General features: G+C 34.3%; 2 protein-coding genes across 2 annotated transcripts; one reads left to right on the top strand and one right to left on the bottom strand.

The window, feature by feature from the left end:
- Positions 1-3,817: 3,817 nt before the first annotated feature.
- Positions 3,818-7,676, bottom strand: LOTGIDRAFT_171492 (hypothetical protein; the record flags this gene model as incomplete). Its single annotated transcript, XM_009047687.1, has 7 exons — positions 3,818-4,029; positions 4,274-4,457; positions 4,680-4,894; positions 5,268-5,347; positions 5,738-5,960; positions 6,234-6,387; positions 7,587-7,676. 7 exons carry the CDS (start codon positions 7,674-7,676, stop codon positions 3,818-3,820), a joined length of 1,158 nt encoding a protein of 385 aa, XP_009045935.1.
- Positions 7,677-15,363: 7,687 nt separating this feature from the next.
- Positions 15,364-17,770, top strand: LOTGIDRAFT_199248 (hypothetical protein). Its single transcript, XM_009047688.1, has 5 exons — positions 15,364-15,390; positions 15,880-15,994; positions 16,298-16,450; positions 16,900-17,043; positions 17,326-17,770. The coding sequence occupies exons 1-5, from the start codon at positions 15,373-15,375 to the stop codon at positions 17,550-17,552; spliced, it is 657 nt and encodes a 218-aa protein (XP_009045936.1). The 5' UTR covers positions 15,364-15,372; the 3' UTR covers positions 17,553-17,770.
- The last annotated feature ends 402 nt before the right edge of the window (positions 17,771-18,172 follow it).

Below are 18,172 nucleotides of genomic sequence, written 5' to 3' on the forward strand. Positions count from 1 at the left end.
TTTCAAGCATTGTGGACTCTCCAAATAGGGCTATCATGCCTTGAAAGTTTAAATCCAGTCTATAAGCTATCAAATAAAGTTAGCATGGCATTTTGATGATAATTAATAAATATACCAAAATTAACATATTTAATACCGCTCTCTAACTGGTCTAATATACAAATATTGTCTATGTGGACTCCCAAAAAGGATGTTTTGAAAGTTTAAATCCAGTATGCAAGGTATTATATAATAGCATGATATTTTGATGATAATTAAAGCTTTCACACACTCTGTAGTATATAATATAGTCTTGTATAATATGAAAATTATTTGTATAAATAGACGCCTATTGGGTTATTGGACTACACACAATATGTCACTGGCAGGGCTGTATAACTCCATTCTCATTTGAAACAAAAAACTTTAAAGAGGTTGTCTAAATTTTGAAGTGTATCAGGGACACTGATAGCATAATTTGAACCATCTAAATTTCAATCACACATCTGTGGTTTTCAATTCCACTAAAACTAAGCATTGTTATGATGCCACTATCGCAAAAGGTGCTAAAAATAAGCTGTGATGTCATATACATGATTAAGCAATTCCCAAATAATGCCAATTTTCATTCACACATAAATCCCTGCCAGTTTAACATGACTGTGTGTAGAAGAGGTCCAGTTAGTATTTTGACTTAGGTCTTTTAGTAAATAGTGAGGTATTTGACTATAGATAGTGATTTCCATCTCGCTTTTTCACAGGTCTTACGAGCCTAAAACCTATAAGATACCCTGTCACCATAGTGATTACTAGTTGTATATGATTGTGAATAATGAAAGTGGTCATGAGTATTGAACACAACTTACAACTCAGTTACATTCGAAAACTTAAGACCCCAGTTTTTTTTCGCAACCATACGCAACTGGTAATCACTATGGTGTGAGGTTCAACATACTGATAATCTCCCCTCTAGGAATACGTGGTAGAGACTTAAGTAACAAGATCAGCTTGTTGATCAAGGGTTGGGAGTAAAATGACTCGTAATGCCTTTGTGAAAGCAAGGTGTCTGATTTTAGATAAATTACAAAATTAAATTAAATATTCTAGTATGCTGGTTTAAAAGATTCTTTTAGAAAAATTCAAATTAATATAACAAAAAATAAATCACACGAAAAGCAAACGTTTTATGGTCTGTTTAAAAGGTCTACATCTTATATTGACGTGTTGTTGTCAAGGGCAATACAAAAAACATTCTGCCACTGTAAAATTCCAGAGAGACTTCATCATTTTATGAAATGATATAGGCCTTGGTTCGCCATTTTAGGTATGATTGGTCAAACAGATGCCGAATTTGTCCCTATGCATTGTTTTACATGTTTAAGTCAAATCGTTTAAAAATAAGTAAACTTAATGTTCACAAGATGCTGGAATAAGCTATGCCTTACACGTATTTTCACAAATAATGAGCTCAGGTAATTTTAAGCAGACCACAAAAATTTTAACAAAGCACACAAAGCTACTGTATAACAACATTCATAATATATTTCTTCTATTTCCTTTTTTTCATTTAACTTTTTACAAAAATAATTATATTTATAGCACTGTTTTAAAAATTCCTTAACAAACTTCTTTTTTGGTACTTGCCATCATTCGATTATATTGACACAAATACATGTATCTTGCCATAAATACACGTATCTTGCCATAAATACACATATCTTGCCATAAATACACATATCTTGCCATAAATACACGTATCTTGCCATACACTTTCCTTGCATATATATTTTTTTTTTTTTATAGTTTTTCAAATTACTGAATGTAATATTTGATGATTTGAAGGCAATAATAAGTGATTTAGGACAATAAATGGTTTAACAATTATATACATATATTGTATATTTAATATATTTTGAAAATGTATCAAGTCTTTCAGACAACATTGACAAAATATGAATTGGCAGTGAAATTTATATAAACAAAATGACAATGAATTTGGTCCCCAAAAAATGTTAATATTCTTAACTTGGCAGTGAAAATATGAAAAAGTGACACTTGTGAACAAAATTGGTTCCCAAGATGTTCAATGCATAGTTATTTAGGCACATTGGACTAAAATAGAAATAATAATCTATAAAAAACATAAACTCCATTGGCAGTGAAAATTGTTTAAGAAACTGAACCGGGTGACTTGTTCCCTAACAATGATAAATGCATAGTAATGTCAGTGATAATATACTCATAGACTTTAAGGCACTAATTTAATCCTTTTGGTGAACCATATAATTGATTCCTTAACAATAATAAATGCATAGTAGAGGCAGTGATAATAATCTCTTATCTAAGGCACTAATATTAAATGATTCATCATATTTCCCTTGGCAATTTCAGCATTGGGTCAATGAGTCTAACAAGTAATCAGTGGGTCAATGATTCAATATTTCCGTAGGTCAATGATGATTATGTACAATGCTACTCTGGGTCATTGATAGTTTATCATTTGATTTGTCAATGATCACAAGCAATGTTAAGGTGGGTCAATAATGATTATAGACAATGCTTAAGAAGGTCAATGATATCTCTCAGTGGGTTAATGATGATAGAAAAGCGACTTTGGGTCAATGATGACTGGCAATGCTATGGTGAATCAATGATGATCATAGCAATGCTAAAGTGGGTCAATGAGGAATGATTTCTCTCAGCAGGTCAATGATATTAAGCATTATGTCTCAGATCAATGATGTCTCATTAGGTCAAATGATGATGAATGATGATGCCATTATAAGGTGATAATTTATGTATGAATTATTGATGAAATGCATGATTAAATTACAAAAAACAAAATCTTTCTCTTTCATAAATTACAGAAATGCCCCAAATTTTAATCGACATTTTAATTTCAATTTTTTATTTCCTCTTTGGGCAAGTTTCTTTAATATCTTAGATGGTTGGTTTTAATTTATACCCATGTTCAAATGGCCAGTTAGATCTAACTGGCAGGACTTGACTGGCATTAACAGACCAAACAACATCCCTGAATTCTGATTACTTTCAAACTTCAACAAAAACAGGAACAATCGTAAATTCATCCAAATTAAAGGGTAAATACTATTAACTTAGATTCAAACAATTTAAATTTGCTCAATTAGCATATAAGAGTAATTTAATATCAGTATGTGCATAATTATTTAATTTATGCAAATTTTATTCACAAAAAAATTGATTAACTTAAAATGTCAATGCTTCATCTTTTGCATTAAATATATAACAAATAAAAATGTGCAAATTCTTGCATAGCCATTCATAAATAATTCTATGCATAAATTTGCATAATTAATAGAAAAAATATTAACAATTAATCATAATTTGATTCATTTAATTAATTAAGTAATATATGCACATAATATGCAAATCAATCATGAAATCTATTGTTGACAAAACTAAAACGGTAAGAGTTTTTGAAAGCCTACAATGCATTTAATTCTAGAAAATTTGTTAAGTTTTTCACCTAAGATAGGCTTCTGTCATATTTATCTTTTGTTTGCTGATGCAAATTGTGACTTCAATCAACAGTCTAATGTCTAAGCCTTGTGGCTTTAAAGTAATAATTTACAACTAAATATATAAAGAGATATAAATTAAAGAAAACTAAACTATGTATTTCAACCGACTCACACCCGATTTCATCATTAATTTATTCTGGGCCTGTTTAACAAATACTACACCAATCAAGATAGATAAAAGCAGAGCTCTTCCTTACCGTTGGGACTTAGTTTAGTTCTTGTGAAACAGACCCGAGACCATCAATAGATGAAATAATGAAAGATAAATTATAACCTTAAATATTGGTGGGAAGATTGTACACGTCAAATAAATCTGATATACCCTCACCGTCCAGACCGAAGATATAATCATCCAGGTCTATCGGAGGTTCTAGTTGTACGAAGGGTGCGTCTATGATCTGATCTTCTGTTTGTTGAAGAAGGTTGAAGTTGTTTTCTGGACTGATGTCTTCGTCATCTAAGAAGGCATTTCTCAAACCATGATGACCTGAAAATAAGTAATAAGTCTTTAATTTACTGGCCATAGAAAACATCCTTTGAAATTCCTTGGATATATTAGAAGATTTTTCTGTCTGTTAATTAGATATTATAAGCACCTTTTGCATATGTGCCTATGTCTGATTGAAAATTGGAATGGTGCAAATTGATGATATCAGTGTTCCTGATAAAAAGGTTAAGAAAACCTCGTTACTGTCTCTTTAACTGATCAAAATAATAATTATTAACCATACCTTTGTATCCATCAGAAGACACCGAATCTTCCGAGAACGATTCCTCGAGATTCCTGGAAGCACTGCTAGGATCTGTGCTAGGAGCGAAGTCGCTGTTCTTCTCACTGGAAGAGTTGTCGGCTTCTGGCATATCTTCAGGACACAGGAAGACGTCTATTGGTCCTTTCTGACTCTTTAACCATATCTACAAAGTAGGAAATGAAATGGAGTTTTACGTCCTACTGTTCTGTATCTTATTGGACTAATGAAAAGAAATGGAGTTTTATGTCCTACTTTTCTACTGGCAAGAGCATATAGGAGTAAATTTTGCCAGGACAGCTGCATTAGCCTACTCTTTTAGACTTTCAGGATTCTTCCCAGGCATTTGCCGCCTCAAGTTGGTCCAATAAAAGAATAAAATACAAACCTTAGAAGGATCAGGAACTTCAAGTCTGGTTTCTGGTGGAGCTTTAATAGCTATAACTGTTCTTTCATCTAGTGATTTTAAACTACGGATATCTTGATAGGTGACGTAAGCCTGTCGTGAATTCTCAGGGCTTTCTGTCAGTAATTTTAACTGACGTGTACAGTTCTTAATGGCTTCATCCAACCGGTTTTCTTTCGCTTCCAAATCTGCTACATCTGTAATGTACAAGAGAGCTTATTAAAGGTCATTCCTTTCCTACAGCAGATGATAAATCGTTTATTTAATATATGAAAAGAGAAGGTCTAAGAAGGTCACCTTGGTACGCTTTCAGTCTACGCCATTTAATAATCAAGGCAGGACTAGTGCATCATGGGAATGTACAATAAATACCAAGGTGACAATAGCTCAAACCCTTTCCTTCGGGGTGAAGCTTTAGATGTAATAATGCACCAGTTCAGCTCAACCTATTTCTTCAGGGGAAGCTTTGGATGGAATGGCGGACAAGATCGGTCACTCCAGAGCCATCCTGCTGGTGAGTCACGGCATTTAGACCAACCAATATATAATATATCTAAATATTTAACGTACCTGAATGTAAATCAACAGTTTCTGTAGAGATAGGTTGTTGAGAATAAGAATTATTGGCTGCTATAGAATTTGTAGCGCCCCTGAAAAATATACAAAATCAAATATGTTAAGGATTGGACAATTTGGAAACTATGCCATACAACTCTTCTCTGTATCTAATGGCAATGATGAAATGAAATGGAGCTTTACTTCCTACTTTATGCGTCTTTGTTCACCATTTTCGCGGGTTGATTTGGGTCTTGAATACATTATGTAAATAGTCCTCATTTTAAACACAGATAATTCTGGACACGCATAGATTTAAGGGCTCAAATTCCAACAGTGACTTGTGAACACTATTACTGATTAACTAAGCTAGAAACATTCCTGATTCTGAGACTAGGGTACAATTGGTCAATCATGGCAGACTGTCCATTTAAAAGATAAGGATAAAAAAAGAACCAAGAGGTAAAGACAATGGAGCTTCTTACTTCCATTGAATATTATTTTTAGATTTCTTCTGTATAAGACTGATACCCTCGAGGACGTTGGTGATATCGTAAATTCTTCTTTTCTGTACTTCTAATAACTCGGCTGCCTTGTTTAAATCTACTACCCCATCACTAGCACTACGTAATAACCCAACAAATTTCTTCGTTAATAATCCTAATGATGTATCATATCTGGTCTTCTCTATAGGTGATCTCGAACAATCTAAAAATATTTAAAAATACATTAGAATTAAAGTTATAACTCCATGCTTATCATCTGCTAAACTATTTCAGCGTTAATTTGGGTCTTGAATGTCTTCCTGTTTCTTAGACAAAGGTCATTTGGTTAAACGCATGCCTGTCCATTAATTGGGAGGTCAGTACAAAATATACAAGTATCAGACATTGCCCATTTCTTGTTCATCTTTATTGTATTGGATATAAAGTGCATCATCAGGACATTATCCATGCTGTTGCATTGAATTTGTTCACTTACTTTTCCAGAGTTGATCTAAACTAGAACATGGTCCCCGTCCATTGCGTGGACTATTATCACTAGAGAGATATCTCCCTCGTCGTTTACATGATTTCGGGGTCTTGAATCCTTCTTGTTGAATTGAATCTGGTTCTAGCTCTAACTTTCTCTTCGCCTGAAACAAATCAAATATAATGTTGAAGTATGCTCTAAGGAATGGCCCTTTGTGGGTACCAAAATTACCAGTAGACTGAATAACTTAAGAGAATAAACAAAGAGATAGTTAAAAGGTTTAAGAAATTTTTTTTATGTGTATTGGGGACACTGATATCATCAATTTGCACCATTGTAATATTCAGTCAGACGTCTGTGGCTCCTGCTAGTTATATGCGTTTAATGACATCACTTATGACGTCACTATCGCAAAAGCTGCTCATATTGATATCAGTGTCAGTGATACACAAAAAAAGTTAAGAAAACCTCTTTACAATCCATGTAAAAGATGTCATCACAAATGGTCTAATTTTATGGTTTTTAATCTGCACTCAGGGGATCTTTTATGCGCAGTCTAGGGTATACAGGGCATTGCTGGAATATTAGCTAAAACTTCAAAAATATGTTTCTTGAAGCATGCAAGATCTACAAAGCCTCAAGTAAGGTCTTTTAGTTTATGGCTATGCTACAAGGTGAATGCATCAAGCCATATCTTTTCAACTTGAGTTTTCATGACCCACTTTCATTCTTAATGCAAGTTCAGCTCTATTTTAAAAGTCTCCAGAAGGAAATGTTAATATTCAAAACTGATTTAAAATGTCTCAAAATGAAAGATAAATGTTATAATATTGTTTTAAAATCGAATTTAAAATTTGCCATCAAAATAAAGCCGAAAATTTAAAGGTCTAGTCTAAAAATAGTAACAATAATAACATCAAGAAAGGAAGTTATTCAGTTTCAAACTTTAAAATCTCTTTGGTATTTTCGTGGGCGTAGGTCAAAGCTGTGACCTTTATGAAAGCAAAAACTGTATCCTGCATTGCATAATGATTACAAAATCCATATTTTTTGTCCGAAAGTTGCTCATCAAATGGGGACACGTCGGTTGTGGGCGGAGCTCTGCCCGATGAGGACACTAACTTGTTTTGATCACAAAGAAAAAATGCATTCCTGCACATGCAGAGCTAAAATAACAAATGCATCCAATACCTGAGGTCTGCCAAGCACTGGCTTATTGTCTATTGGGCTTTGATTGTTCCCTTGGGGGGTAAGGCCAAGTCCATATTGGTTGGGCGCTTGGGTGCCCCATAGCGCAGCTGTCGAAATATCCGAGGGTTCAATTTTTACATTCACAATTTGTTGCGGATCAAACGATTGTACCGTTGTTGCATATATTATTTCATCTTGTTCTTGTTTAATTTGAACAGTGGGGTAACAGTTACGAGCCACAATCGCTTGTTTCCGAGGCATAATTCCGTTGTTATCACTAAAAAGTTCCAAAGTATTACTGGTATACGTTCACCGTTAAGTCAACATCCGTCAAACCATCGGCTGTAATCAACAGCTAAATTTCCAAATAATGAACACAAAATTAATAAAATGGTCCAAAGTGGTGATAATTTAATCCTTAATAAACAAAATTTTACAAAAATCGTCCAAAATGATGATCAAGTTTGTCCGGGATGGTTCGGATTGTGACACGTCTATTATTTTGGTCCAGTCCCCCAGCCTCTCTATCACATCAAAATCAACCAACAAAGCCGAGAATCGAATGGCGCGAAATCATATTTCCCGCGGTCTGACATCACTTAAACGGCCCTGTAACCAGTACTTTCAAAAATGGTTTGTTTATATCACGTTCCAAACGGAAACTTTTGAAAACTGGATGCCAATAATGAGCAATGATTGAAAAGAATGGTCTAAATTATGTCGAGTTGTAATTTTATATCCTCAAAAGAAGCGATAATTAAAAATATCCGAGCTGTAGATTACCGACAATGGTTGAGTATACACAATTAGGGCCCTTTCATTCATTTAAATGCCGATATACAGGAGCTTTTGAGGAAATCTTTTGTTTTCTTTGAGCGAACTCAATAATTGTAGCAAACAATGGGAATAATCACCTTCCCCTAACAACTTGGACGGTTTTCAACTTTTTAATCCGAAAGCGACAAGAGTTTTCGCACGTTCTTAGTTTCCGCAGCGTTATTTTTCACATGTTCGTTCAGTTGTAAACGGATTAAAATTCACTTTTACGGGCGTGAGTTTTCGCTTTTCACAATTAAAAGTGTTAGAATTAAAGCACAGAGATGAATTCACACGGTTTAAAGAACTTTTAAATTCTCAATTTTCAATGAGATGTGAATGGCTAATGATCTGTTAACATACACACCCGAAATATAAGAAAATGCGCTCGTAAGAAAGAAACATTTTTGTAATGAGCTTGTGGAATTTAAATATTAATAAACGTTTCATGACGCGTCGCCAATTACAATCAAATTTATCCATGATATTACTAAAAATTTTGAGCAATATTCAATACGTATTATATCTAATCACAAAACCCAGAAAATGGATGGCGTTTGTCTAGGAAGGGGGTTTTTGAGTAGGAAATAAGACCTAGAATCGCTTAGGATTAAGGCTGCGAAGGTGGGGAAGGGGTTAAGTTATGGGATATTAAATTAGGCCCGTATAAAATCTGCAGTCAATATTTGGTGACTATAAAATTTTACTGATAGAGAAAACTATTATTAAAGTCAAGTTGAGGATACTGTCTCAAAACAACATAAACCTGAGGGGTCGGGTCAAATACCACGTGACCTACTATAACACCCTATATGTGTGTAGAATTTGGTTAAATGGCCCGAGGCAGGTTGCAGATTTCGGCATTTTTCTCACGTTTCTTGACCTCTTCATCAAATTTACAATCTACCAGTCTTTCAAGGCGTAAGCATTAAGATGGGATTTTTGGTCTGGATAAACCGAGAATATTAACCCTAAGGGTCAAATAGATTCGCGGGGATTTGCTTTCTCTACCAATGAAAATCATCGGTATTTTGGATCAAGGATATTTTTATTCTTTGATCGACTAAATTTCAACACCGCTCAGTTTTAATCAAAATGAAACAATGCTCATTGTACCCCTTTTTTCAAATAGATTCACTGGTTATGAGCTGTACTTTTCAACGCCAGTTCTTTACCATTTAATTTAAATCTGATTTAACCCTATGAGGGCGATTTATTGTTCAAAACTCTACAGCACCAAATATTATAAGTATAGGCTACTTTTCTCTTCCGCGATCAAATATATATTAAGAAACATATTCGTTATATGTTTATATGCATTATTTATTCATTAAAATACCTTAATTCTTAAAAAAAGAAATGGAAAGCTTAGTAGTTTCCCCGGTTTCCTAAAACAACCATGGCTTAATTTTGGCACATACCAAGAAGCTACATTAACCCTTTCAAAACCAATGACGAAAAACACTCGAACTACGGAAAGCGTTAAACCCAAAATAATGGGCCCCATGGCGATGCTATCTCTTTGTTTCGCTTTAATCAGGGAATAACTAAACGAGATGTGGTCACAATAGCCAGTTGATAAATCTTACTCAAATCACCAGGACGCCATGTTTATTACGTCATTATTTAATGAACAAAACCCCAGTTTTGTCGACGTAATCATTATTTGCGTCTTAGGCAAACACGATAATGATAAAAGTATCAATTACAATTGTTGTATGGTTGAAATACGTCGCCCGAGGTATACAGATCAACATTTCAAGTGCTTATCGCAACTGAAGTGCAGATCCGACCCGAAACGGATCCTTTGTTACGGTTCAATCCGATAAACTTGCCGTCATCAACGATATAAGCGTATGTAGGACTTGTAATATATCGAGGTCCATTTACGAGGCCATTTCAATTGTCCCTTTTGAAACGAGCAACAAATTCCTTATAAGAGTTGCAAATATGATATGGCGTATTTAAACCCAAGGGTATTGGTATATGACGTCATCATTACGTCATTAACTGACCATAAACAAACTATTGCCTTGAATTGTATAGTTTAGTAAATATATACAAACCGGAGATAGGGGTTTAAGGGGTTAAACTAATGGATCTAAATTGAACCAACAACTACCTGATAAATTGGACCAGATAAGGTTAATGACGCTTTCGTCGGCTTGAATTTAAGGGGATTATAAAGAGGTTTTATGAATTTTTATCGTGTTTCGGGGACACTGATAGCATTAATTTGCACCATTCCAATTTTCATTCAAACGTCCCTTTAAGATGACGCTAAATTTTGAAATTTCTTTTGGACTCTGTCATTGATGTTTTGAGAGAAAAAAATCAGCTGCCAAAATAATATCACTACTGAATAATTTAGTTCCTAACGGAAAATTTGAACATTTGTAAGGTATTGTGAGACGCGTCCCCGCTTTCACGCACCTGCCAGCATCGCTTTGGTTTAAATAATTGAACACTCTGGAATAGAAATCTTTTGAAGTATAATTTAAATAATAGTTTATTGACGTATACACATTATGAATATTTCTATTGTCATGAAAGTACACATAATATTATATTAAGCTGGATAACCCCGACACACGTTCCCCGTCTTCCAGTCCGATCAGGGCAGGAAAGAATTGGATGTAAAACTCTTTAATTTATAATTTTATATGTGATTATACGCAAAATCTGTGACGGAAAAATGATGCTGTAAATATGTGGATTCCTCTACCGTCTAACAAACTTGCATCATATTCGGGGGGTTTTGGGGGATTGTTCGTTGTCGATCTTCTTCTAATTTCTCTCTCTAAAGTTATGCTTTTCTATCCTACCAATGGTCTGATGCGCGTGCCGATAGATGACGCTCTCTGTGTCAGCTGTTTACACTTTCTTGTAAACTGAGATGACTGTCATCTGTCGCTTGCACGTTTTGTCATGACAACTTTCGAGTGCCAACACCTGCCCCTCAATCGATATTAAAGTATTTTTATAAAAACATTACTGTCCAATACACCTTGAACAGATTGTGTTTCTGAAAGTTGCCCCGAAAAATTGAAATTTTTTCCACTTATTCATTTCATCCTTTCTATTTTCAGATCTTGAAGAAATTTGATGAAAAACCAAGAAAAGAAAGAGAGATGGGATTCCAAAGAACTTAAGGTTTGAACTATAAACAATTTCAAACAATGGAATCATTTATACAAACATCATAACGCTAGAATTCTAGATAGAATTATACAAGATAGAAATATACAAGATAGAAATATACAAGATATAAATATACAAAAGAGAAATATACAAAAGAGAAATAAATAGAATATGAATATACAAGATACAAGATATAAATATACAAAAAATATATAAGATATCAACGCTAAAACTCTAGATAGTTATATACAAGATAGAAATATACAAAAGAGAAATAAATAGAATAGAAATATACAAGATACAAGATAGAAATATACAAAAGTGGAATAAATAAAATAGAAATATACAAGATACAAGATAGAAATATACAAAAGTGGAATAAATAAAATAGAAATATACAAGGTACAAGATAGAAATATACAAAAGTGGAATAAATAAAATAGAAATATACAAGATACAAGATAGAAATATACAAAAATGGAATAAATAAAATAGAAATATACAAGATACAAAATAGAAATATGCAAAATAGAAATATACAAAATATAATTTATTTCCTCAGTATATTGCTTACAAATCCTACGCATCATTTGAAACGATACAGTTAAATTATACAGAGGTGTAAAGAGGATATTGGCCTCACTAAATAACCTGTACCCTGGCCTAATTTTACCACCATTGACTATCAAAACTATTATAATTTCAACCACCTGTCCCCCCATTCACCAGACTCAGACGGGGAGAGAGGGGGCGGGGTTGACCCCACATACTTGACGAACATGTCTGAACATGTTTCTCGTCTCAATCAATTTAATAACATTGAATTCAAATGGAGTTTTACGTCCCACTACAGCACCAAACTTGGCCAATGATGACGGGGATCAATTTTCATAATGTCAAACTATTACGAACTTCGTATTCTCTGGAATATAATCCAATCAAATCGCTGCATTCCATGATACAAGAATAGTGGATATTGCCGTCAAAGGTACGAAGTTCGTAATAGCTTAACATTGTGAAGATGCCGGAGGACGAAATACATGGTCTTAATAAGCATGGTCTGAATCACAAAAGGGCATTTATTTTGCGACCAAGGTCCAAGATGGCGTGTAAAGAGATGTTTAAAATTTAAATATCTCATCAATAAAAGGGGCCAGTTAATCGCCTGACAGATGGTCTGATGTACAAGATAAAAGTTTAAATTCCTCCACATCAAATTTCAGACCCCGCTGCTTAATTAATGGCATGGTCAATAACCTGTTCAAATTTCTACTCATGCGTGAATATCTTTAAATAGCCATCAACCAATCAAAACGCTGGATTTAAGCTCTGAGCCAATCAAATTTGAAGACAACGCCAGCATTCCCATACAGGTTTTCAATCAATAAAATTAAATAACTCACTCGTGCGTAAACAGCGTCGGATGAAATTGGCCAATCAGATGTCTGTATTCAAGCTTTAAACCAATCAGATTACAGACGCTACGAAAATTCCCATACATATTTTAAATGGGTATTATTTATTCTTCCGTCTAATTTTTGAAAGAATTATATTTTTTTTATGAAATAATCGATAACCAATGAAATGCTTCCATTCGTGTTGTTAGCCAATCGTAAGGAAGGAATCACCACTCCATGTAGATTTGAAAAATCTTCAAGGTTTTAAAAAATCCAGAAAAATTCGATCTAACATTAATCAAATGGTTCTGGAATCAACCAATCGGAAAGATTTATTCATCCTTTAATCCAATCAAAATATAGAATTCCAATTGAAATTTCATAATATTTTTTAAATTCCTTTACATTGATCTCTATTGGCAGCCAATCAAATCGTTTATTTTGACCTCCAAACCAATCAAATTGCTCTCTTTCTTCACGCATTCCCATACATGTTGATGCACCTGCTGTATTGATGATGAAGCTAATAATAGAATTGACGGTGTGGCGTGGTCCCCCATTCTTCTTCTCTCTTCCCCTTCCTTTATCTGTTAATAACAATAGGCCATTAAACACACTCAGAGGTTTAAAGGGACGATTGCAAGTCCAGAATCTCTAACAGATTTTAATCTTTTGTTTCCTTTTCTTCTGTGGGCGACTCCCTGGGTCATCTGAATGCTTTAGCCCGAAAAAAAAACCCCAAAAATACAACCAGATCGATATTTAAAACCGATTGGAAATCCTGGATAATTTTCTCGTTATTTTCACAACCCCTAATCAGTGAGTTCGCCTTCTTGCCCCTATATATTTTATTCATTGTTCGAAACGGAATGTACATACTAAACGAGGATGTGTGTTTGTGTGTGGGTGGGTAGGTAGTTAATGATCACAACCAGCCTCTTTAAGCAACATCCCTCATCCGCTCTTCCGCTTCCCCTTTCAATATTTATCAATGGACAATAGAATCGTTAAATAGAAGCTTTATGGAAGCTTATTGCGGCCATTATTTTATCATCTGTGGTTTGTCTAAGCTGGTAGACGGACTTTTTTGTGTTTTTGCATATTTATCGCGACATAGTTTTGAAGTTATATCGTCGCGATAATTTTACCGTAAAATCGTCGCAGTATAGTTTGTCCCCGGTTAATTTTGTCGTGAAATTGTCGCGATATAGCTTTGCTGTTACTATTCCGCGATAGTTATACAATAAAAAAAAATATAGCGACCGCGCCGGTCTTCCATAAAGGGATACTTTAAATAATTGACCCTTTGAATGTCCATATCAAGTAGGTCTTTATTGAAACAATATAATATATTGTACTATTTCTAACAATAAGATCAATTTCAAACTATTTTTTAACCTCAAAATTTTATTAAAAGAAAACTGTTTTGATATTTTTATGTATTGAGCACTTTGTTTACAGTGAACATATTGTGTAATTGTTATGGAATCATTTTGAAATCTTTTGATCATTAGCTATAACTAGCCTGTTAGTGTCAATGGCCCATCGCTCTGCATCAATTCCATCTTTCCAGAAACTGCCAAAATTTGTCAAATTGTAACGACCCTATAGGATGCAAAGTTATCTACTAGGGGTTAACAGCGTAAACTCTGGTATAAACTGACCTATACAGGGTTAACAGACAATTCGGGTCAGGGTAGGGTTAAATCAGCTACGAATCCTCTAAGATTATTTCATATTTGTAGAAGGTCGAGGGTAAGAAAGGGATTTATTGAGTAATTATTGATGGAGAAGGGAGTCTGGGTCAAGATTGTTTATTCTTATCGCGACTATACCGTGTCAATATGGGTCAAAACCATTACTATTATTTGGGGCGCCGAGAGGTCACTTATTGTTGCAGTTTAGAGGCGTAAACGGTTCGACAACTTTCCAATTCTTGTAAGCATTGGTCGGAGTCTGTTCGCTCAGAATTCCACTCGAACTAGCTGCAAATGGGATCAATGCCGTTCCATAGCTAACTGATTTGACCTTACCAAGATTGGTGCCACCTGGAGTTCAAGTCTTGAGGTCATAGAGGTCAGATATTGAGTAAGAATTATCGTAAGATGGTCTCTGAATCAAATTTAAACCAACTTAAAGACTTTTCTCATTTCCGTCGAACCCCCGGGGTGTGTTCCTTAGAGGTCACACCTTATGATGTCATAGTGTCATGACCCTGCTTACTGCAGACGACTTTTCGGAGAGAAAAAGATTATATTTTTACATCCTACAGTTCTATCCCTGAACAATTAATGACTGACAGCGCTGTGCAGTGTGCAATAAGCAAAAATTTCGTACAACAACAACGACAATGATGTAAGAATTTGCAACGATAGTCTTATAGGCTTGTTAATGGCATTGATGTGCTTCCATACAATAGCCAGAAAGCTAGAATAAAGCATCTGTAATCATCCAAAATGAAATAAAACACGGTTTTAGCATTCAATATCCCCCTAACAATAAGCTACACTAGTTAGAATCTAAATTTCGTAATTTAAATCATTTCGAAAGTTTCGTTTCCGCTTTGGGCGTTTGCTGGATTGCGAAATTTTTAGGAATTCAAAATGGCGTACAATTATGGAGTAAGTTGAATATTTTATTTCTTTCTTAAAATTCACAATTAAATAATGCATGGATGTTCACAGAAACCTGCAAAATTATGTATTGATATATCAAGAATATATCCTGCAAGTTTTGAGTGTTTTTGATGCCTGAATGCCGAGATATCGAGCTCCAAGGCAACGTAGGGAAGTAGGAAAGTGAAAGTCGGTAACGGGTAAGATCAAAGGCGGTGCTACTCTCAATGAATATCCAGGTATATGGTTTAAGGTGGGACATGCTCACATTTCCAGAACACCCTATGCCAAGTCTTTTGGCTTGTTTTTCCTTAATGTTGGGTATTGAGCTTTTGGGTTTACGTTGTATTCCATTTTGATAAGCAAGGTACCGGTATGTTAAAAAGTTAACTTGGTCCTTAACAAAAATGGTTCAAATTTTGTCAAAATATCCCCTTAAAGGTCAAAGATGTATCATTATCCTATGTATTTAACTCTTTTATATTTCTGTTGCAGCCCCCACAAGGCGGTTACCCTGGACAACCAGGTGGTTACCCTCAACAAGGTGGTTACCCAGGTCAGGGCTACCCTCCTCAGCAAGGTGGTGGCGCTGGTGGATTTGCACCCCCAAGTAAGATATTGATACCCTTTATCTATGGTACAATGAATATTTTCAACAGTTGGCAACACTGTCTTTGCATACTCTTCTAGACACCTGATACCACGTTTTATAATGAAATATTTCCTAATTTATAATTGAAATACTTCCTCATATGAATAGGTCATTTGCTGCAACCAAAGCATGACTTTCGTGTTGCGGTTCGGATCGTTAGTACTTGATTCATCTATCTTCAAGAATAGTCTTTAAACTGCAATCAGTTCGAATCGTTAATACTTGTGTTTTTAATTATAATGTCTTGTGTTGTAATTTCAGCAATGGGAGCACCTGTTGATCCTCAAATAGCAGCCTGGTTTCAAGCTGTGGACCAGGATAGGTCAGGAAAAATAACAGTGTTTGAATTACAGAGAGCCTTAACTAATGCTAACTATTCTCAGTTTAATGCTGAAACTTGTCGTCTTATGATTGGTAAGTTAAAAATCTGTCATGATTGATCTGATAGAACATGTTATGTTAGCAGGGCTGGGTGATATACCAGTATAATATATATACCATGATAAATATGATATAGTAATATATCTACCACCTCAGTTGAAAATAATGTCATATTTCCATATCCTGATATATGGTAGTTATCATATTTCGTCAAATTTTTGTTGAGATAAGATCATCTACACGATTCTAACAAGTAATTTAACATTTGGGAAACTTTCCAGTTTCCAATTACGATTTTATCGCGAACGGAAATGTCTGGATAAACGAGACTCCACTTTTCTTAGAGGTGAGAATACAGCAGAAGAACCAAACTACGAGTTGTTAACGGGCTGCAATATTTTAAAGGAACACTACCTGTAAGAAATATTTTGGTTCTGATGTAAAGGCTTCACAGTTTATAGTTTGTTTTAATGTGTTTAAAGGCATGTTTGATAGAGATATGAGTGGTACTATAGATATCAATGAGTTCCAGGCTCTGTATAAATATATTGACCAATGGAAGGGAGTCTTTGAAAGATTTGATGGCAATAGATCAGGCTTTATTGATTGTAATGAACTTAGGAATGGTGAGTAATCTCCCTTTGGTATTTGTATATGATACTCATAAAAATTTGTACAAGCAATTCAAAAATCTCGTCCAAAGATTGGCAAAATCGGGAGTATAGGTAGTACAGTTGTGGACACCCTAAAGAGAAGTACCATCAGGTGTTTCGAAAAGAGTAAGTATACTCTGCTCCCTGTGGTTATATTAAAAAAAAGCTGATAAAAAAAAACGGAACGAAAGTTTGCTTTAGTTTTAATTAAACTGTTATTCACTCAATATCAAGTCTTTGTTTCATTTTTTTCAGCCTATGCTTCAATGGGGTACAACCTTTCCCCGCAGTTTGCTCAGATGGTTACTTATAAATTTGATATACAGGCACGACGAGCGTTAACACTAGACATGTTTATCCAGTCTTGTGTCATGTTAAAAGGGTTAACAGATTCCTTCAAACAACGGGATCCCCAGATGAGAGGTCAGATAACGTTGGGGTACGAAGATTTCATGACCATGGCTGTCTTTAACAAAGCTTAATTTTATATCATTTCTTTTTCTATTAGCAACATAGGGATATATCCAATCTATGAATGTAGAAATGTCAAGACACAATTTTTTTTGTATTATTGCTTGGGCCTTATTCTTGAAAACTTAACTAACGATCGATTAAGTATTCCAGTCATCTGATTGGTCAATTACTAAATTTATTTTCATTTAGTTTTATTATCCAATCAGATTATTGAATTTATTTTAGTGAAGTTTTGGAGAATAAGGCGGAAGGTCCCAGGTCTATGTCCTGGCCCAGGACTGACTGCATCTTCACAATGTCAAACTAATATGAACTTCATCTTATATTTTGACATTGTGAAGATAGACTGACTAAGATTTGTTGTTTATTTTTACAAAAGAGATTTGATAGTTGGCATTATCTCTCTTTATCTACTCAAAACAACTCAATGTTAACAAATTCGATGTTGTTGCTCATTTCTTTTTAGTGCTTTTGACAAAAATAAACATAATATTTCCGTATACTTAATATATATTCAACAGAAACATTTGGGTAAATTTTCGCTAATCAATTTTTAAGGACTATTTTCGTTTTACGTGCCAATATGAAATCATGTGTCCTTTAAAAAATTAGAATAAATTATGGTGAA

This window comes from Lottia gigantea, assembly GCF_000327385.1.
Source record: "Lottia gigantea unplaced genomic scaffold LOTGIsca_115, whole genome shotgun sequence".
In the NCBI taxonomy this organism is placed as follows: Eukaryota; Metazoa; Mollusca; class Gastropoda; family Lottiidae; genus Lottia; species Lottia gigantea.

Bases quoted from the DNA above. Each gene is read 5' to 3' on its own strand.
- LOTGIDRAFT_199248 (XM_009047688.1), top strand. The intron at 15,995-16,297 runs GTAAGATATTGA...TTGTAATTTCAG, and splicing joins TGGTGGATTTGCACCCCCAA to CAATGGGAGCACCTGTTGAT. The intron at 17,044-17,325 runs GTGAGTAATCTC...CATTTTTTTCAG, and splicing joins TTGTAATGAACTTAGGAATG to CCTATGCTTCAATGGGGTAC.